A 23,537-nucleotide genomic window follows, 5' to 3' on the forward strand; every position below is an offset into this window, starting at 1 on the left:
TATACCAATAATAATTGGCATCAAAGATGAGGTTATTCTCATTTTTATCATTATTAGCTTTATTTCCACAATTCATTTCAAGCACAAACAGAAAATCAGCACAATAAACACAAAAAGTGAAAGAAAACATTTTATTTGTACTGAGGCAAAAGGAGCACATCTCAGTTTGATAAAAAGAGAGCAAATGTTTTTGAGAATTTGCAGAAAAAAAAATAAAAAAACCCTCATTCTTATCACACCAATACATGATTGAATTTCCTATGTCAAAACTCTCTTCCTCTCGACTTGGCACCACTTTTATTGCCCAGTACACTATTGCATGTCTTCAATTGTCAAAACACCATGTTATCTATGTAAACATCTGTTTTATGTGTAAACTTCAGAAAGTAAATGGAAAAACCTACTAATTTATTTCCTAAGCCACCCAAAAATTAAGTGTTAACTAAATATCAAATTAATTGCAGCATATTCTCTGTAACACTGTTTCAACAAGAACTACAGCCTATTGAATTCCTAACAGAAAGGGTATGGAAAAAGCTGATGTGCAGAGTCATGTATTAGTGTAATAATATGATAAGGCAATAATAAGAAAGGTAATATACTTCTTTTTTCTAAAGCATACATGCCAAGACAAAACTCAAGGCTGCACCCTGCCAGTTGATTTTTGTAGTGTAGGATTTCTTCTCAACTCAAGCTTTGTGCAATATCAGATATATATATTTTTTTTAAACCTTTTCAATCCAAATTCTTTACATGAAAAGTAAGAAAAACTCTGTTCCCAAAGAATCAGTATAGTAAATGCAAACAGGAACTATCTAAAGTTAAATATTTCTTAAAAACAAACAAACAAACCAACACATGAATAAGATCACTGCAGAGAAGTTCCACAACCTAAGTCAAAAGATTGAGCTAATATTACTTTTGTAACCTTTTTGTTGCTTCTTTGTTCACTTTATGCTCGATTTCAATAAGTAGTAGTAGATGTATGGCAGTCTGGAAAACACGACATCACCAAAGATTTCCTTTATTGTTCAATGTGGCTTTGTAGTGCACAGCATAATCAACCTCAACCACTCAAGAAGGAAAGAGAAAACGTTTCAAAGTTGTTGAAAACAATCTCAAAGTAAGAATAGTACGGCAGTAATCAAAATGACTGTTCTCTTTCCTCTAATTATAACTTAATTTAATCTACTACTTGTCATTTTTACAAACTGCAGTTCACATTAAAACATTTTTGATAACAAAAGCTTTTCTTTGAAAACAACACTGCTTTACATCTAGTCAGGCAGCTTGTGCATATCAGAGCATTCTGTCTAGAGAGCCACAGAAAAGGCAAAGGAGGAAAAGCTGAAATACAGCTACAGCGATCTGTGCCTATAATGTACTGCAGAATCTCAGGCAGCACTAGAGACAGCAAGTTTCTTCAGATGATCCATAAATACTTGCAAGCTGACATCATCAGTAAGAATGGGTGCCCCAGATTCCTATAAAAGAAAACATAGAGAATAGATTAGTTATTGTGAAGAAAAAGCATTTTAAGGTACATATGCTCCATCAACAAACACCTCTCTACACTGAAGTTTAGAAAGATCTTAAGAGCATATAATTGCTGACATTTTCTGACACAAAAAAACCCCACCAAACCCGCAGTCTATACATTTTCATACATTTACATAAATTCGGGCAGAAATCACAACCAGGACATGAGAAAAAGCCACTGAGGATCTGATCAAAGTGAGGGTCAGTTAGCTTTTGCAAAGTGAGCTGGACCTACAGCCCTGGACTACCTCAAGAGTACCACAAAAGTATCAGAAGCTAGCGCTACATCTGATTACAGATAATGAAATCTATGCTCTTTTCAAGGTAGTAAGCACCCACAATTCCAAATGGCATCAGAACCATCTGAACTTTCAGTAAATCTTTCAAAACAAAGACAGAAAAGTTCTAAAGAGGATGCTTAGACCTGGTGCTCCTTACTTAGAACTGGCCAAAACCACTCCTCAGTTAATGACCAAGGCACAAATCCAGGAGCAGTAAGACTTTTTACATTACATTACACTTGATATACACACAGCAACTGTCAGGGAAGACAGTTTTTTGGTTTTTTTTTTTAAATCTTTTAACTTCTGGAGCCAGGGTAAGAATAAAGACTTCGTTCTTCCATATTGGTCAAAAGCTAAGTTTTTTTTGTTTAAGGAGCCACAAGGGAGTAATTTAGTTCTGTTGCAGAATATTATTTGCCACCTTGTGTCTTATGTGTGGAACAGAATTCATCATCCTCCAGAAGAAAGAAAGGAATGGAGTTGTCAGAAATCTAAGAGGAGTTTCCCCACAGTGATTGCTGGTGGTAATCCATGATACTTAAAACCAAAGCACAAACTTTTCCTTCAGCTTAACACAATACAATTAAACCACCGAGGACACACTGCACAACATACAAATCTGAAAAGCAGATGAAACTTAGCTCTGATTTTGCACAAATTGTCTTAAATTTCGTTTTCTGTTCATTCAAGATGTTCAGCTAAGGAATACGGTGAGGACTGGGCATCTGGTAAGATTTGTGCCACTGACGTCTTCCACTTCAAATTGCACAAAAGTTACCAACAAGATTATTTAAAAATAAATAAATAAATAAATAAAGGCATCCTAAAGTAAATGCCATATCCAATACAGTCCGAAAATTTGAACTGCATCTTAAAAGAGTAATCAATATGCACTTTCAGAGCCAATAGAATTGAGCTGTGTGAAATTAGTTTACCTTTATCTTCTGAAAATGTTTTACATACCAAATAAGGTACTTATCTCCTAAAGCTTTAAAAAATCTTTACTTACAATGTTAAACCCAAAGTAGTCAATTGATCACCTCCTGAAACATGGTCTCAGTGGTGTGTGGGTGCCCTCTTCAGGTCAATGTGGGCTAACAATTTTTTTCTGTGGACTTTCAGTTTTGCACAAAATACACAAATTGACATGGAACAACTCAGGAAACTCAAGACAAAAATAAGCAAAACCAGCTCAGTTCAGTATTTCCTTTCAGCATTTCTGGTTCCATAATTTTTGCTCTATCCAGATTTCTTCACAGAAAAAAAAATATAAAACAAGCAGGATATTATGTAGAACACACACATTACAATGATACTGGGGAGATTAGAACGCTATTTTATTTTTTATGTCAACCTAAAGTAATTATTTCCAACATTACAAGGGAAAGTTGTGTTTTCTAGTATGTTTCAGAAGGTCTCACTGGGACTTCTCCAGAACAAACTTTTTTCTTAGAGATCAGTTCAGTAGTTGTATTTGCATCTACATTTGAAACACTTCATTTGCTTACTAAATAAATAGTAAGAAAGCTGTTGGCCTACACCATGAGAAATATCGAAACTCCAAAAAATTTCCAGGTAACATAGACAAAAGAATCATTCAAACCACATAGTTCATGAGGAACTTCGTGGAAGTTTGAGGAAAACTTCCAAATTTGAAGGGAAGAGAAACAGTTTAAAATGGTGCCCTCTCTGACAAGCTCTTGAAGCATTTTCACTCTGGATCTCAGCGCTCTATCCCACCAGAATGTTCCTTAGAACCAGTAGTACATCTCTATGAAAACGTACTCTGATAAAACTTCTCTGACAAAAATCACTGCCATCAAATTGTTACACAGCTCACTCATTATTCATGACTTGAAAACCTAAACACCTTTCACCAAAATACAAATACAGTTAATGTGAAGATCTTTCTGATGCCATCACATTTTCATGAGAAATTTACACTGCTCCAGTATTCAGCCACTGCAGTATTTCTCTTCCCACTATGAAAGCTGAATTTGGAAGGATGACGTGACTGGGACGCAACACTCAAAATAAGCAACTACAGAATGTTTCATTTTTGAGTTTATATATTACTTCTTTCACAGAGAAAATCTGAAAAGCCTAATCAAATGGTTCACCAAAATTCTAGGAAATTGGTACCTTTTGGCTCTTCCTTAAAATTAATTTCAAAATTAATATCCTCTACTGAAAAAAAGTCCTTTAGCCTTTACGTGTGTTAGGTGCCCTCGTTCTAAGGAATCTAACTAGAGCTAGGAAAGATAGCTAGACATTAAAGAATCCTAACAGAAGCTTAAAATAGAAAAGTAGATCATTTTTGTCTAAATAAATTAATTTTTTTTCTTAATTTTCACAATTCTGATGGCATGAGGCCAAAACTGCTTTTTTAAGTTTCAAAATTTGACATTACTACTTTTACGTACACAGCATCTTACATGATTTCTGAAACAAGGAAAAAAGCCCATAAAATTATACACGCAAGCTTAATTATCAGATTCATACTTACCTGTCCCCATGCGTACATGTTGTTGTGAGTCTGAGAGGGATTTACTTTTGAAAGCAGGAAGCGAGCCTTTAAAAAACAAAGCACATGCAACAAATTAATTTTCTCAGGCAGAATTTTCTTGTTCTCAAAAAAAAGAACACCCATGCATGAAATATATCAGTTCTATTACCTGTGGATAAAAACAAGCATAGATGCCCATTTAGAAGAACGAGTAGCTTCTCAAAAAAAAAAAAAAAGCCACTCTCTGAATTCCATAGCTATAATGCAGAATTGCTAACAGATTAACAAAGAAGCAGGAAGCAATTTTTCCTTTTTAAACACTAGCAAAGAAATTGTGAACATCTATAAAACATTAATTAAAAGTTTAAAAAACAAACCAAAACCCACAAAGAATATTTTTCATATTGGTCCAAACACTCTGACAAGCACTGTCTTTTTGTCCTATGCATCTCAAGGAAATTAACAGTTTAAGCAAGTATGGTTAAAAACAAAACCCAAAAAAACAGGTTTCACAAACTAAGCTAAAAGGTATCACTAAATATCTCTGCAGAATTTTTAAAATTCCAGATATTCACTTACTATTTACATATGTTTTAGTACAAAAAAGCATATTTACTATATTTAAAAAAATCTCAAAACGTTACAGCACATCATTTCCTAGATGATAAAAACATGTACTTGGCTATACCTGGCTTCCTCCATGCTCTGTATCAATGTATCTGGGCATTGGAAATCTTGAATGAAGAATTTCCTGGGCATCATCTATGGGAGCTTGAAGCAAGTGATGGAAGTTTTCATATTCTGGCATATCCTGGTAACCTGATTTACGCCACTGAGCTATGGTCTGGGAAGAGAAAGAAGTTTAGAACCAATTTATCAATCTTTCTTAAAAGAAAATGTGCCATTTAAGTTAACTTTTTAAAAGCACAATACAGACATGCCTCTACACCTGGCCCGGCACCCTACTCATCTGGACCCTTGCCTGGAAACTTGACTTTCTGGCCCAAATTCAGACCAACTTGTCTGATGATCTGGAATGACAGCTGAATGCAGCTCTGTCTACAAAACGCCCTGCTTGCCTTGCTCAGGCTCTCCACAAGGCCTCAGCCTGATTTGTAATCATGCTCTTCTCCATTACCCTTCCCTCAGGGAATGCACCACCCCATTTATTTCCAGGCAACGTCTTACAAAAATGCAGAGAATATTTCTTCTAATTAAAAACTATTAAAGTTTATAGTTATTTTTAAAAGAGCAGCTACAAGGACAAGATCCAGAACAGTGTTTCCCAAACCCTTAGGTGGGAAACACACAGCAAAAAGCAACAGCTTGGTTCCTTCCAAGGCAGGAGAGCAGTAGCAAGTCACATGTATTTGTATGAGAATACAAGGGAATGTCCATCTACTCAACTGCCAGGAGCAGTTTCATTCCTCCATGGCAGTGCAGATGAAGGTTGATTTTAAAACATTGTATTCTGGCTCCTTACCCACAGAAAATTCAGAGCTTTAAAATAAATGAGTGAAGAACAGAAGTAGGAAGAAATACTACTCTCAAAAGCCAGAACAATATTGATCTAAAGCAAATAAACTGCATGCTGAAGTCAATTCCTTCTAAATTTGTCTGAAGAAACAGGATTGGACCAAAACAGCAAGTAAGGCCAGCTGCCTTTGTATAGGCAAGTTAGACTATCAGACTGCAAATATGAAACAGGAGTCTGGTTCTGGCCATGCAGATGTCATCAGGCATTGAAGCACTTTAGAACGGGGCCTTGACGTTCACAGTGTAGAACTCATACAGAAAAAGGAATATTTAAATAAAAAATTACTCATCTTACCTCTCCATGATATATAAGGATCTGGAAAAAGGTGTCCATTAGAAGAATACGATCTGGTAAAATGCTGCTGCTATCCAGAAGAACAGGCTAAGATTTAAAAATAAATAAAAGGTTTCCAACTGATGTAAAATTGAGCAGCCGCAGGCATTACAAGCAATTTGTGTAAATCACTGTATCTTCAGAACTTCTTCCATATCTTATTAAAGCTCCTATTTTTTGTTTTCACATTACACAATCTCATTGTAAAGTCAGCCATCTTGATTCTGAATACATAACATCATGGAAGTAATAAAAAGAGAAGTTGTAAGCTGTTTCCAAATTATGCACTTTTCTAGCCTTTTAAGTATCATGTTAGTATCATATGATTTCATTGAATCTGCACCATCTGATTTACTTGGATCAGTCATAATAGAGACAGCAAAAATAGTACTTCAAGAAGGAAAAAAAAAAGTTATTGTTCATTCCACACTGAAGTGTCAGCTCACATTTTGATCAAGTGGGATCTTGCTTGCATTTTGCATCACCCACCTTAGTAACTTTTCTTTATACATGGGAAAATGGTCTCACACTTTTGAGAAGCTCCAGACAAACCACCTCATTACTTTAAATTAAATTCCACAGTTAGAAGTCTTTATCCTCACAACGTAGTATCAAAAAATCTTTACAAAAGTTAGGTTCCAGCTGCCAAGATCCCTGCCTACAATGCTCATTTTCACTGCCACTGTCACAGTTTCCTCACTCTTTCTTTCCTGTCTACTTTCGTACCTAACTACTGTACCCTGTCTACTCCTACCTAACTCTTTTGTATGTTTTAGAGAAGATTTTTTTATGTTAGGTTTATACAGCATATGCCATTATAAGATCTGAAGTTCTATTCCAAATATGGTAACCATGTCATAATTAGAAGGCTTGGATGAGGATACTGAAGTGGAGGAAGTTCTGTACGTTTTGAAGAATGGCTGTTTAATTTGAAAAGTACATTGAAAAAATACATTTTGAAATACAAAGACATTTTTTGTTGATGCTTACATTCCAGCACCAAAAAAAAAAAAAAAACCAACCAAAACTACTGCTGCTCTCAAAAAGTAACAAAAAAGATTTCTTAGTTTAAAATATAGTCTCTCAACAAGGGAAGATTTTCCCTCAAGACTGTTGCGTTAGAATTCTGAGATACACTCTGTTCTTTGTTCTATATAAGATGAGTTGTTTCTCATGTAAAAAGCTTTAAAATAACATGTTTTGTAACATGTATGACAATGAGGACAACAAATCTCTCTCAAAACCACATATTTTAATCTACAATTAGGTTGCACGTAACGATACCTCTGGAGGTCCATTGAAGGAGTAAGCATAGAGAATTGGCTGAACCATGATAAGCGACTGTGTCAGATCCTGACGCATAAAATGGTGACGGTAGTATGAGCTCTCATCTGGACTGTTGTTAAAAACTTGTAAGAAAGGAGATCTTCTCAAGTGAAACATGAACTGCAAAACAAAAAACCATTTATTTGAAATTCCATAAAGCAAAGTTGTAGTGAAAAGATTTTTTCAGGAAAACAAGGTACAAGAAACTGATGCCACAGCAAATTTGAATTAAAGGTCTCAGAATCACAAAAACACTGAATGGCAAAGATTGGAATGGACCTCAGCCTGCCAGCAAATAAGCTCATGAAGCTGGGAGAGGGGTACAGCCAGACCAACAGAACCAAAGAGACCACAGGACATTTCATACCATATGGCATCATGCTCAACAATAACACTGCAGGCAGTTGGCCAGGAAGCTGCCATTGCTCAGGGACTGGCTGGGCACTACTGGTGAGTAGCTACGCGTTACATCATCTTTTTTTTTTTCCCCCTCTTTGATTACAGTTGTTGGTATCATTTCCTTTCTTTTTTCTTCCTTTTTTTTTTTTTTTTTTTTTTTTTTTTTAATCTCAATCTCAAACCAAAAGTTCCCTCTTATGCCTCTAAACCTCCATCCCACTATTTATCAGTGTTACAACACAAAAGATCTTTTCACTCTAATATAAACAAATTTTCCTTCTACTCACCTGTGGGTAAAGTGAAAAGGTTTCTGAAAATCTGAAAGAGCTTGGATCATCCTTGTGATATTCTCCAAATTTCTGACACTGGAGTGAAAGAAAATGGTATCTAAATTCAGAAACATGGTAGCTTTATCATGCCATTACTGTAAGCTTGTTCAGTTTTAATAAACATACAATTTGAAGTGCCTACATCTTCATAAGCAAATAAAGATCTAGCAAAAAAAAACAAGAACAACCAACCAACCTGACATGAATTCTTTTCTTAGCAAGCAGTGATTTTGCATACGAAAAAAGCCTTAATGGCTTTTTGTTTTTCATTTAAATCACCCAGCAGAATTAGATGATTAAACATCCCCAAAGAACATCTTTATTAAGAATTTAATGTAAAGCTACTTATACAAAAGAAATAATAACCGAAAACAAATAGAACACCAAACTTTTGAAAATAAAGAGAACTTTAAATATTTTAAGCAAAAAAAGTCAATCTACAAACTTCCAATAACTGCTAGCATCATGTTAGATTTTCTCTTAGTTGCTGGCAGCGACCAAATGCTGAGGGCTGAGGAGATATTAATAAATTCAAGAAAAATAGAGCTGCTCTTTCATCATTCAAAATAAAAATTCTCTTAAAATTCTACATAACCACTTGTGGAAATACTCTGCCCTCATCCCACTTTTAAGAAACAAGCACTGAATACTGGTGAATGATATTGCCTGGAGACAAGAAAACAATTTAACTCTTTATTTAGTTCTTCTTACCAGTCGTATAAGTTGTCTGTCCAGCCACCTAAGTACATCAGGCCCCTCTTCTGTCTCTGCCCTATACACTGCCAATCTAGCCATGAGAATTGCTGCAGCTTCCTGGTCAAAAGATGCTGCAATGTTTTGAATCTGTGTCTGTGCATCTGCCCAGCTGTGAAAGAAAAATACACATATTTGCATCACAAAGAAAGCATCCCAATTTCTAAATATACATCTTCAAAATTAAGGCAAAGAGAACAGGCTTAACAGTTTAACAGACAATCTCACACTGAACTTTCAAAAATCTACTGGGTATAAATGAGCAGCCTCTCAAAAAAAAAAAAAAAAAAAAAAAAAAAAAGAAGTTAATTAAAAAAATATCCTCTATAGAAATGCCACATACCCATATAAAACAGTCAGTTATATTAAAAACTTGACAAACTGTGAGAAGTTAAGTTACAGAAAACACTGTCTACAAAGCTAGCCACATATCTTCACTGTTTTCTTGTGTACTTGTTCTGGGATCTAATTGCTTATTCTCAATTTACATGGGGTACTATTCTGTTTTTTCAACAGTCACCAAGATGATTCTACTAATACAACAAATTTAAACACGATACTCATTAACAGCAATGTCAGTGCTTTCTTGTTTTTGTTTTTTTTTTAATCTGAATGTTCCATCAAATTAACCAAACAAAAATCTTCATTTTAAAGCAAACATCATCTGACACTGGAAAATGTTTCCATAATATTAAACATCACTTTCCAAAACTGAGAAGTAAACTGAACCAGGAAGCTGCAGGTAAAGATTACACACAGAAGAATAGGCATATACAAGCCACTGAACTGCAACACCCCAAGATTGTGGCATTGGGTGACCTTTATCATTCCATTAGGACACTCAAAGTTTCCTCTTCACCTAAAATCCCTTGGATGCAAAAGCATCTTTAGAGCACTACCAAAACATCATTACATAGCCACTGCAACCTCCTGGAGAGGAAAGAGCCCACAGAATGTAACAAAGGAAACTGTCTCAAAGTTGTCTTCATCATCACCACTAAATTTCCCAGAACAGCAGATTGCTTATAAAAATGTGAAGACTGAAAGGTAAATATGTATTTTCTTCTTTAAATACAATTTGTCAAAGCAAAAAGAGAAAAAGAAAAAGAAAAACCACATACTTTCTGGCAACTGTGGTCACTCTGATACGTCTCTGTCCACTGGAATGCTGGTACTGAGTCACAAACTGGATCGCACCACGACCTCCTTGAGGAATTGGAGCATTGTGCTGAGGATGGGAGGAAAAAGATACGAGAAGGAGGCTGCTGAGATCTTGCAGCTTAATTTGAAAATTAACAAGCAAATGACAGAATATGATAAAAACTTTAACAAAAGCCACTGAAGTTCTATAAATGCATTAACTGATGCTTTAATCACACCTAGTATTTTTACCAAACATAGCTAATAAGCTTGGAAACTGTTAAGGCATAGAAGGAGCATACTAGATACCTTCAAAGATTCTCTCTCCTTCCACACACCCTCACAAACAACAATATTTTCAAGAGGACTATGTTAGAATTGAATGAAATCAACAACTGTATCTGAACACCCTGTGTGATAGCACAATAAAAAGTCAACAAATTAATCCCGTAAAGCAACTCTGAAACATATAGACTGGAATTTAGGCATGAAATTTCAAAACTCTGATCAGTAGAAATACAGATTTCTCATACTGTCAAGGAGGTAAGTAATTTCAAAAGGACAACTGACATTGACTCTGACATACCACTACCAGATCAGTTTGTGAGCCAGTAATAAAAGATCATTAAAACAAATATATAAAAAGCAAATACTAATAGTTAGGGTAAGCAGAGGTTTTAAAACCTACATAGAATACATAGCTCATTACTCTCCTGAGTAGCAAACATCTGAAAGAAGGGAAAGTACTCGAAGACAACAGTGCATTTGCTTGCCATGTTTTTATGCTCTTCCCTAAAGCCTCCCAGTGGGAGAGAGGAGAACAGACTATCTGCCCCTAATGTGTTTCCATTCAACCAATCTTTATTTACTTGACTTACAAACTGAGCACCAAAACCAAAATTAAGATGTAACATTATGGAGTAATTATCTTGTAACTAAAACAGAAATACTGAAAAGTATTTTTAAATAAATATGTTACAGCTTCTTCACATATTGCAGCAGAACTATATTTCCCTAAGTAATGTTCTGAAAATAAATATTTGGACTTAGGTAATGAGCCTTAACCAAAATTGGTAAAGCACTTTGTATCTCACTCGTTATCCAAGAAGGAGACTAACTCATCATTAATCTGTTAATGTCCATCTCCTTAACTTTGATGCTGCAGAACAGTAACATCATTCATACACCTACTACTGTGCTTGACAAAAAAAAAAAAAAAAAAAGACATACAAAAGACCAAAAGCAAAAATATTGCTTCAGCAATCACACGAAATCAAGCTAATAGACAAGTAGACAAGCACATATTACCTGGTTGACCACTTCAAAGTAGAGTGCAAGTGTTGTAGTAGGATTAAGTCCACAAATCTTCCACTGACAGGTACCCCCCGTTCCAATCTCCTGTAAGCAGATTCATATAACAACTTTACAAAACAGAAATATAATAATATTTGCAACAGAGCATCTATCTATTACAGACAACATTTCACAATTATTCCTTTACAAGTTTTCTCCCTGCTCACTCTGACATCATCTCAGACAAAAATAACACCACTTGCAATACAAATACAGTGTTGAATTCAGAAATCATTTAAAAAAAATAATAATTAAAGAAAGATAATGGTTTGAAAAAGTTTAAAATATTAGAAAGATAAGAAGATGGAATCAGAAAAAATGAAAAAGTATGTCAAAATAAAGGAAACATGAAAATTAATACGCTGAGTTTAAGCAGTCCCAGAAGAAACAGCAGCACTGAGAGATAAGGGCAAAATTCACCACTGACCAGTGGGCAGGCCTAGTAAAACACTGCATTAACCAAAAGTGGTTAGGTAAGCTCCTCTGGATTCCTATCATTGTGTTGTGCATAGTCACTACTACAGCAATGAGGCAGTGCAGATGTCCTTCACTTATTAAAGGGTCATTGCATACTGAAGTGGTAACAAATTGAATGCTGAGCTCCCCAAAGCATGAAGAGATAGGAACAAAAAAAGAAAAAAAAAAAAGAGATGCACCTCTATTTCTAGATCAGCAGCAAGAGGAGGAAATTTAGACTGAGGAAAGTCAAACAGATTTGTTTGACTGAGGAAAGACAAATGAACCAGATGTAGACTGTTTCCTCTACTACAGTTACTATTACTAGCTTCCCTACTACTATTCTTCTGTCACCTCCCACAGAAGGAAGACTCAGGTACGACCAGGTTTGCACTACAGCACACTCCAGTGGAAAACTGTCTCTAGGTTTTGATAAGATAGGTGAATTCTCTACCACTATTTTAGAACAAATATATAATCCCATTGCTAACATCTAACAAGTCAGGCAAGAGAACTGCAGAGTTCTGTGAAGTAGAAGCAAAGAGGTAACTCACCACACATTTCTTCACCCTGTTTCAGATGGATTCTAACTCTTTCTTTAAAATGAATAAGTGTCTACTTGAAGAATGAGCTGTACCATAAATATGTTAGACTTTGGTGAAATGTTGGTTACTAAAGGTTTCCTCATAGAAAAATATTTTTTAAAAAGAGACAAAGAGAGAGAGAAAAAAAATACAGAATTGTCAGGAGTGGGAAAATTGTGGAATACTTTCGCTGGGAATTTAACAATTTAAAAATTTCGCTGGGTATTAAACAAAGCGTAGGTGTCAGGGCTGAAAGCAGCTGTAAGAGTTAGGGCATCAAAATCCTCTCCTGAAACTATGTGACAACTCCCAGTGAAACACTGTTTGAGTAGGGAAGATACCTCACACCAGATTAGGATTTCTCGTTACAATTGTTACTGTTCCAACTTCATTGTTCCATTAAGCTAAGCTTTATGTATTAGGAAAAATATAGTTCCTTTGTTATGTGATTGGAAGATAACACTCCCACTTAATGAATCATTTTAAATTACTACAATTATGAAAAAAGTGCTCAAGTGGGATGCCACTTCTAACCCATGCCATTAAAAACCTCTTGTTGGCAGCTCATATAATAAATAGTACTTAGTCACTGGTAACTAACAAAGTATCTGTGCACAGATGGTGATTTGAAGTGGCAACTCATTTTTGTCATCAATACAACACCACTACAGAAAATATGAATTAAATTAAGTTTCATTCCTAGGAGAACAAGCGAAACCAAACAAAATATTGAAGGAGAATTATACCTGCAATAGTCACTGCTGTGCTTGTATCCCAAGTATTACAGCTAAATTAATTATCCAGTTACAGCTAAATCAAGTATCCAGTTACTACCTTAAGTGAGTTGCACATGTCTACATTTAGTTCACACATTTTCTCTCAAAAATTTTAATTCAGATTATCTCAACAAAAAAGGTTTTTGAAATAGAAATTAATTATGATGTAACTGCAGGGCAACAGACATGAATGAGCTATTAATATTTCTATAGTCCCCTGTGATTTAAATATATAGCTTAAAAAGGGAGCTGTACATTTAATTGCTTCTGGGGAACGTTATAAACTGTGCTGCAATTTACTCAATCACTCAAGTGATGACAGAGAACCTGTGACAGACCACCAAGAGAAAACAATTTCTGTACTGAGATTTTTAATTCACAAAGACAGGAAAAAAATACGTATTTGTGAAAAATGCTTGAGAGTATGCCATTTGAAGGCACTTGCATGCTGCAATGCAGAGCCTATTAGGAATAGAACCAGAAGATTTTGACATTTAAGACATCAGTTACCTGTATTAAACTGTTTTTTATTAGTAATAAAAGATAACATTAAACTCTAATAATAACTATGATAATACTTAATAAGCGAATAAATGATAACTTAAGTCTGTTGTAAATTTAAGGGAGTTACTTCAGAAGCCTGTAACAGCTTATTAAATTATTAAATTATTAAATGCATATTTGGTAAAGTAGCTAATGGGAATACTAATGGGAAAAGTCATGTTCCCAAACTTGTCTCCTCCTTTCTCTCAGTCTTTCTAAAGAAAATATTTTCATGGCTCTCTTTTTGAACAAAAGAATATAGATTTGGTTTTAACATTAAGCATGCTAACTCACTTTCTACTTGATTTCTGTTACAGCAGCATATAGTTTCACCATAGTAATTTTAAAGCAACCACCCAGTGAACAAATATAACCAAATAACAATGGACCTGCAAGGTCTAATGCAACTGAAATCTAATGTAGCAGTGAACACGAGCTTATCCAAAGAACAGCCTTTGAGTGCATTTAATTTAAAACTGTGAAAACTGAACACAATTTATGGAGAAGTTTCATCCATCCTCTCTCCCTTCAGATCCAAAAATCCTAAATCCACTTTTCCATAATGGGGCATTACCTTCACTTTCAGTAAATTTTACTTACATTTTCTGAGACACAGGGTCCTTTAGAGTTTAGAGATACGCAGGGTCCAATAGCTCCAGAAATCTTTACTTCTCTTGAAGTCTTTATATTTAAAAGAAAAACACACATTAATACGGCACACTAAGAACTCAGCCCTACTTTATCACTAATAATGAAAAATCTAATGCATATCAGTCTTTTTATACCTTTAGGAAAGGTTATACATATAATAATGCTTGATACACTTCAGCAAACTTTTCACCTGGTCATATTCTACACCAGTATTAGGTATATTGGCTTTAATTATAAATTCATTTGAAAAAACAGTACGAACATAAATTAAAACATAGAGGAAAAGTCCAGTTATTCATAGACCTGAGAATCTAGAAAACATATTGCATCATGCCTATTTTCCAGGGAAATCACTGTAATATTCAAAACATGAGATTAAAACTGAAGATCTGTAGGATAAGTCTGTATGTATCTTACAGTGAATTCACTCTCTGTATCTCCTAAACGTATCTAAAAGGAAAATCCAGTCATTTACATTCTTGCAATACAATTTTACTGTTTTAAGTGATCTGTACATTCCTCTATAGCTGAGCCTCTCTTACTGTATTTTCCTGGATCTCCCAACAAAATTCACAGCAACACTTACACGAAAAAAGAAGGTTCCATTATTTGTCCTGGTAGCAAAAATTTGAAATGAATTTTGCTGAACAAGAAAATAGCCACATATTCTTCTACTAGACAACGTTGTAATACTTTCCAAGAAAGATGACTGAAGGCTATACCTGAACCTGGAACACACTCAGCTCAAAGCTTCTCAAAAGACAGGACATACAAATAAGCACTGCTGAACTGCCAATATGGATTCTGATAAAAATGGAAAATGAAGTATTTGCTGCACTATGTAGACAGCTTCGATCCTACTGACACCAAAAATATAAGCATATAGCATTCTGAATTTCTAACAGACTAGTCTCAGTACAGTTTCCCTTTTAGCTGTCACTGAATGCAGGGAATTAACATCATATCTAACTATCATGCAGAGAATTGCAAAACTGCAAAAACGTAACCAGTCAGTAACAGCTATGTCCAAGCAAATCCTAATGCATCACTTTAGCAGGTTCCTAACAATTCCTTAAAGGGTAGAAATGCTACATTTAATAGCAATCCCATGGTAGTTTTTCACTAGCACACTGCATTTTTTTCTTACCTTTATTTCTAACGTGCCACCAAATCCCATTTTAAATTGTCCTTGCATATCCTTTGTGAATACTCTCTGAAAGGTCTGTTTGAATAAAGACGTATTGAAAGAATCTCCCATTACCATGTAGCCACTAGACACAAAAAAGATAAAGGAAAATCTGAAGTTAGAATAGATGACACATTGTGCAATTATTTAGCACATGGGATTTAAGTAGTTTGCTTTCTATTAAAGATAAAAATGAAAGAGATGGTAATGAGACACATTTTTGTCTTCTTGACTATTATTAGATTAACGTTCTGCTAAATGTTAAGGATGAATTTTTCAAGTGAAGTTTTGCCCAATAAGCATGTTAAAGTAATTGTGATTATAGCCTCTAACAAAATCTTTCACTACGCCAGGCTGTAAATCTGCCTAACAGGAAGGGTGAGGGTGTCATTAACAATGAAACAAAATAGAGAAGAGGTTTATAAGAAAGATCAGAATTTGTTTTGATCAGATTAAAAATGAACCGATGCCAAGACACCCTGATGGAATATAAGAGCACGTATGAAATGTAGAACTGGCTAGATGGAGCAAAAATTACGAGCAACAAAGTTTGTGAAGTACGCAACCCGATAATTCTGTGAGACAGTAGCTGAACTTACAAACAACAGTCTCTAGAAGGGCATAAACAAGGCAGAAGGAATAGAACTGACTTTTGTTCTACTCTGAGCAGAGAGAAGACAGGTCTTTAGCAGTACATAAGCTCAAAGCATATATATATATACGCACAAACACGCTGAAAAACTGTCTAAGACAGCCATTATTTAAGTCACAAGCAGAGCAAATTAAAGAAAAACAGTTAAAAGACTTCTTACAAACTCACAAGTACGGTGACAACTTTGACAGAAACTGAGAAATTCCAGCACAAATGCAACCATGACAGTAGATTTAAATTTAAAACAAACAAACAAACCTGCAGAATGTTTTTCCTAAGTGCCTCCTGTGAAATAATTCAAAAAAATAAAAAACTGCATCTTCGTAGATTACTTAAAACTGAATGGGCACATACCCAGTGTAGTTGGGACAGCACTTCATCTCCAGAAGACCAGTTTGATCCAATGCGCATGCATAGATGTCAACAACATGACCATTTGCAGCAGCACGATTAGCCAGGGCTTCAAAATGCTAAACGAGAGATGAAAATACAACTTACAGCAAGTTGTGACATGAACTGTCAACTTCACATTAAATCACTGACTCCCAAAATTTATCTAAAACAGTATCAGATTTTATTCATACCATATTCTAATAAAAGACAGAAGAATATTTTCTCCTGATGTTAATTTTAAACTGAAATTTTCAACATCTGTGTTTCATTCATCTCACCAGCTGAGAACTCAACACACACTAGATGGACCAGTAGCTGTTATTTCAACTAGAAAATGACCTTGATTTTTTCTTTTCCAACTGCGCATTAGGGAGTAGATCCAACTCACGGAATTTAATTTACTTCTCTAATCTCAAGTGTCTACAATGACAGGTGCCTGTGACTGAGCTAATAATTTAGCTCCCATCATAATCAGTCAAGATGGATTCAAAAGGTTCTGGATGCAGCTCACCTGCACAAGTGTGCATTTAGGATGAAATGAACTGTGCCTAAATAATACTGATTAATCCTCCCTCCAACTAAAGAAACAGTCTTAAGCAGCTTTTGTAGAAGCAGACAGTCTTACTTCAGATATACCATTTAGTAACATGAACTGCTCCAAGTTAAATCAGGGAAACACTCTGAAGAATTTTAATGAGAGCTGGACAAAGTCCTAAGTCAATACACTGTCATTTCTGAAAAAACTCATGAGGATATACTATTATTCAGAAATAGTTACTGGAAAACACACAATTCCCACCTCTCTATACTCTTACTACCTTTACTAACATTATTTTACACTGCCAAGCACTGTAAATATTTACTTACAGGTAACTGCTTCAAATATCATCTCTTACCTTAGTACCCTTTTTAACATATTTAGCATTGTCTTTCTCAATGTCATGCCACGATCTTATAGGTAACTTCAGCTCATCCCCTACAACCATCCCAGGTCCTTGTGTAGCTGGTCCTCCAATGAACATCATTATACGCGCACCAGTATTTGGAAAAGTGCACTGCAGGAAACAAAGGACAAACAAAACAACCACTTTTTGCTACTTTTTTTTTTTTCCTACAGACAGAAGAATGGAGGCATTTTTCATGCTGATAAGATTTTAACATTAACTGTACTTTTTAAAATTCCTTGCTAATTCAAAATCTGAAACTTGCCTCACTGAAATGCATGTTTAAACACATAATTACTCGGTGTGTGTACAGCATGATATCAATCAGAATCATCATACAGATCTAATATGCATCAATTATTAAAATTTTTATATATTGGTTATGTGAACTTTTCTGCAACAAAAATCTATTTACATAAGTAGCACAAGTGTAGTCAAAGCTCTTACCTCAAGAAGTCCTACAGCTATAGAGAGAGCCACTCCAGAGGAACGTAAGGGCCTTTTCCCCTGTGGAACTGGCCAAGGATCTCGCTGCAGTTCACCCAAAAGATCAGTAAGATTCATATCAATCTTCTGTACTGGTTGTAGAAATCTGGAAACAAACAGATGGAATTAATTTTTCAATAAGAATTATACTAGTTGCTCAACAAAGCAGACTTAGCAATATCAGACACCACTCTAGATTGAGAGCAATGCTTCTGCCTCACCAAGACAATGCAGCTCAGCAGTACTACACAGACAGCGTATCAACTTCAGAAGTACAACAAAGAGCTTGTAAATTAAAACCTTGCTGACTCTGAAGTATCACATCACCACTGTCCAGAAAGAACCACATCTAGTCAAAAGAACGCAGCAGATAGCCATCTATGGATCTCAAAAAGAAACAAGTGTCACTACTTCAGTGGAAAAAAAAAAATCAAAAAACAGAAAAAGTATTAAAAAGAGCACTTGTTTTCTCGGTAAGAGACTGTCGACAAATGCACCTACAGGAAGGTTGAGATTTATTTTTCGTTTTTAAAGTATTTTAGCAATTTATTTTATGTCTCACTGGGAACACAGGAGAACCAAACATCAGTCCACAGTTTCCAAATGTGAGACAAAAGTGGAGGGAAGAGGAGTATAAGACACAAAGTGCAGACAAAACCAGAAGAAAAAACAGAAGAGAGGCACTAAGGCAGTCATTAACACCTTCCAGAGCACAAACCAACAGAAACAGTTATTTATGTATCTCTGCTATGCCAGTTTAACATTCTCTCAGGACATTTCAAAAACATCATCCAGATGATTTTACTACCACACATTACATCTTTTCTTTGAAGTACAAACTGCCAGGAAGGAAACAAACTATAGCCACTGGTTTCCAAGTAGTTTGTACTTGTACTTGACCTATCAGAAGGCTCAACTCTCGTTTGGTATTTTCCTTAGCACACAACATAAGTTTTCTAGTAAATTGCTATAGCCAAGATGAGTTTTTAAATGTTTTAAGCACATTACCTGTTAGAAGGTGGTGGCTGCTGCACTTGAGGACCCCGACCGACTTGTGAAACAGCTACTTTTGTAAGTCCTAGCATTTCCTGTAGTCAAACACACAAGATTTCAGTACAACATTTGTTTACAGAGTGTTTTTCGTCATCTTGATGACTTCTATTTTCTTTCTGTCTCTTACCTGCAGTTGCTTTGCAGACAGGTCCTTCGTTCCTCGGAAGACGTAACTTTTGGAAATGCCTTCACAGCCAAGCTCATGAACCTGCACCATTCGTCCAAAGGTAATGAGACCTACTAAGGCAGTTGGTGGCAGGAGACTAAGAGACATCTGCATCGATTCCTTCAGAGCTTGCAAGTCTTCATCTTCCATGCATGTGTCCACAACATAAAGAAATATCAAGGGCATCTGAGGACCACGCTTTAAGAAATACAAACATCAACACATAATAAATCTTGTAATCCTTACAGGATCAAAAATGAAGAAATAAAATATCTTTGGGGTAAGTTTTGATACTTTAATCATACTGATAACATCAATGTTCAATCTGAATTATCTCCTTCCTCCCTTCAAATAATAATTGGTATATCAGGCTGAAGAGGAACAAAATCCTTATCACAATGAACTCTACAACAAAAATCAAACATATACTAAAAAAAAAATCATTTTGGAATGCCAAGATAATTTTAAAGCATGTTCCAATGTTACAAATCATTTAATAAACAACGAGTTTTTATTGCTCAAAATGCAGATAACAGTAATAAGTTAATCACAACTATAAAAGATTCTGATTCAGTAGGATTTTATCTAGAAACCAACAGTTCTTCCTTCTCAGCAAATTTTACTGCGCTAAATATTTCCTTTACTTTGTCTTAAATCAGTTGGCAAAACAGAGATTCTGTTCAGCTTTTTTCCATAATCTGAATGCCTCACCGAAGTCTGAAATTGTAATCCTCAAAAGTAGAATTCAGAGATCACAAGGTTTGCACTTTTAGGTTGTACATTCTTTTTTTGTTCCCAGTCCTTTCAACTCTTTTCAATCCTAATGAATAAGTATTAGCTGTTTTCTCTAATCCAATACCAACTGATAATTATTCAATTACAAACTTAAATTCAAATAATTTATGAAATTTAAATCAACAATTTGAGTCAAAATCATTTGAGCAAGCAGCAGCAGTAAAGAAACTCCCAGCATAAACAAAAATTAAACTCTAAGTTTTAGAAATATACCTAGGAAAAGTGTTGCATTTAAAAGAAACCTCATTCTGTTTTGGGGTTTGATGTTTTTTAGAACAACAGTGTTATTAGTCATGCTTGTGTTCTTACAAATAAGTTACGTTTCCCATTTCCAACTGATGATAAACCTTCAATCTACTGACATGCACATATGGACTCAGTCATTAACATGCAGTGATTAACTAAAATTTATTATTTTTGTACATTGTTAGCTTATAGATAACATTAAATATCTTACTTAATGATTTTACCTGTACTACATATTCAATGCTAGAGAACTGAGGCAGAAGCTCAGCCGGCTGATTCATTTCAGATATGCCAGCATATGTAGGAGGAAACTGCAAAGAAAAACATAAACACTAAGAACAAGCAAAAGATTACAACCTCAACAAAAACAAAAACATATGTATGGACTACTTTGTTTTACATGGCAGATGTTCACTATTGCTATCATGAAAAAAATCTCAATGCAATCTCTGAAGACAGAGTTGCTGCCAATTTCATCTCACAACTATGATTTGATAAATGAGAATTTTTCATTTTCAGCTTACAATGTTGGGTTTTTTTTGGTCTCTCTTTTTTTTTTTTTTTTTAAAAGCCTACTGAATGCTTCATTTCTTACCTGATTTCTTTGATAACAGAAGTTACAAGCCCAGAGTTTTGCTCGATAATCCACTTGGCTATAAAGACACAATAAAAAAAGTTTACATTGAGTAAAAAACAGTTTTCCTTCAGTGACTCTAGAATATGTCTGTTCTTATTTTTCAAAAATATACAAAGCTAAGTATTCCTACAAGATATGTTACATCATGCCTCCCACTGTTATCCAGTACCTTTCACAAGCTTATCAAATTCTACTTGGAAACTGTTCAGCTTCTTGTGTTTGGAAAGATGCATGAAATGCTTCTGCTGCTTCCAACCTTTTACAGTCATCTGTGATTGTGCATTATCATTCTTTACCTTAATTATGATTTTATCCTCTCTCATGCCCACAACTAGTTTATTTATCTGTAACATCTTTTTTCAGCTTGTTTTTCCAAGTTAAACCATATAACCTGTTTCAGTCTACAAATGAATTAAAGTTCGTAACAGTTAATTTTACATGGAAATTAAACTATCTCAGTGCCCAAAAGTTACAAATAAGTAGTGTAACTTTTTACCTTGAGTTAATTTTCTAGAGGTGAAATATTAATGCACAAGATGTGCAATTCCAAAAATAACATGCCTGAAGTACATTGAAAAACCTAGCTGAATGAAAGTCATCTTTTAATCATGCCTGTTACACCTCAAAAGCACAGATTTTTATAAGCACAGATTTTTACACACAGATTTTCTTATCTAAAAGTTTGAACTGTATACTCACGTGAGGAATATCTCAACACACTGCCATCTTTCGCACACTTTAACCAGCACTATTCTAGATATTGGTTTGTAAGAAAAAATATGGACGTAATAAAAACGAATGTATTAGATTTACCATAGGGGATTCAGAACAGCTCGACATGTGGTCCTACTGCACAGAACTGGTTCATACTGAATAGGAGGCAAGTCTGGCCGTTCTTTCAGTGGTGTGAAGAGGGCAGCCACTGGGACTACCATCCTCGTGGCCTCAAGACGACTTGATGGCCAAACATTCCAGCTGAATCTAACTCCGTCTCTGTCCTCATTCTGCTGGATAAATTCCAGGAAGGTTGTCATGGTCAACTCCTCTGGGTATCACTAAAATAAAAAGATAATCGTTAGTAGAATGTGGACATACAATTATTTTAGAACAAAAATCTTTGGTTTATGTAACAGTTAAAAACTTATCAAGTTTTCTAGATTGTAGTTTAACTTAATAATTTGATTCCAAAAATGGCTTTTAACCAAGCAGATTAACATAATCCATAAAAAATTTCTACATTTCATAATTAGGAAATTATCAGCAGTACAGAAGTGATGAAAACTACAAAAACCACCCTCAAAACTGTTCCTATGAAACAAAGACTATCATACAAACTATAAAATATCCCCTCATGCAGTTTGTCACAGATGCAATCACTAATTCCCATACTGTAGCACAAACACTATGATAACAGTCTGTCAACATTTTCATGAGCATCTCACTGACACCAGGAGCAGATCCATGCGTCACTGTAATTGCAGCACAAGAAGCCACATGGAAATCTACACACAGGAATGTTTCCACTGCTACTTCTACTCATGCTGCAAGGCCATTGGGCAAATGACAAAAATACAAGGGGAAAGACATATTCAGAAGCCAGAGAAATCAGAAATAGAAAATAATTCCACGGAGGGAGGAAAGGACAGCCTAGGATCTGAAAAGGATGCAGAACACAAAAAGTTTGTCTCCTAATATATCAAGGTTAATTCACCATTGTTCTGAGTAAAATGCAAAGGAAAATTATCCCTGAGAAATGGAATAGTGCTAAAAAAAAAAATGAGGAAAGAGTCCCAGTTGTAAGAACAAACTGAAATAATCCTTCCTTTTAAAATGATCTCCTAAGAAGACTGAGTAAATTGCAACAGATGCCACTAAAGCCATTCCATTTGAACCTGCTATGAAGTCCACGAGCTCCACATCCACACACTGCAATGTCAATTCCTACTTCCTGCTCTGAACTGGAGTTCAAAGTCTTTCTTCCATGTTAACCCAGACACATTTGAAATGGCTTGACATGGATATTATTTTAACTTATCACTTATTGCTCCACACAGGGCAATGTACAAACATCAGCATGCAGTGACCTATAAAGTACATGCATATACAGCAAAGATTTATTGGATTTAGTGATTTAAATACTGTTACTTTCCAATAGATAATTCCTATTCAGAAGACAGAACCTGGTAAAAATCAAGGGGGTTATTAATAATAGACAGAATGATAAGGAGCTGCAAAGGGGAGGGATCAGATGGGTGTTAGAAAAAGGTTCTTCCCCAGGGCAGCAGGTGCAGCCCCAAGCTGACAGAGCTCAAGGGACATTTCGACAGCTCAAAGGACTGCTCTCACACACTGGGTTTAGATTTTGAGTAGGGGGTGGATTTAGTGAACCTTGTGGGTTCCATTCCAATTCAGGATATTCTATGATCCCACCATTCAAATTTCCCCCCAAAGATAAATAATGCTTACACAT

General features: G+C 35.2%; 1 protein-coding gene across 1 annotated transcript; it reads right to left on the reverse strand.

Annotated features, from left to right (window-relative positions):
• Positions 1 to 1,394: 1,394 nt before the first annotated feature.
• Positions 1,395 to 22,101, reverse strand: SEC23A (SEC23 homolog A, COPII coat complex component; the record flags this gene model as incomplete). The annotated part of the gene is made up of 19 exons (XM_079537515.1): positions 1,395 to 1,484; positions 4,330 to 4,395; positions 5,018 to 5,173; positions 6,161 to 6,247; positions 7,484 to 7,645; positions 8,212 to 8,289; positions 8,965 to 9,118; positions 10,128 to 10,234; positions 11,455 to 11,544; positions 14,459 to 14,539; positions 15,657 to 15,780; positions 16,702 to 16,817; positions 17,637 to 17,795; positions 18,132 to 18,276; positions 19,179 to 19,258; positions 19,351 to 19,587; positions 20,655 to 20,741; positions 21,026 to 21,083; positions 21,881 to 22,101. The coding sequence occupies 19 exons, from the start codon at positions 22,099 to 22,101 to the stop codon at positions 1,395 to 1,397; spliced, it is 2,298 nt and encodes a 765-aa protein (XP_079393641.1).
• Positions 22,102 to 23,537: the final 1,436 nt, after the last annotated feature.

This window comes from Tetrao urogallus, assembly GCF_951394365.1.
Source record: "Tetrao urogallus genome assembly, chromosome: 6".
In the NCBI taxonomy this organism is placed as follows: Eukaryota; Metazoa; Chordata; class Aves; order Galliformes; family Phasianidae; genus Tetrao; species Tetrao urogallus.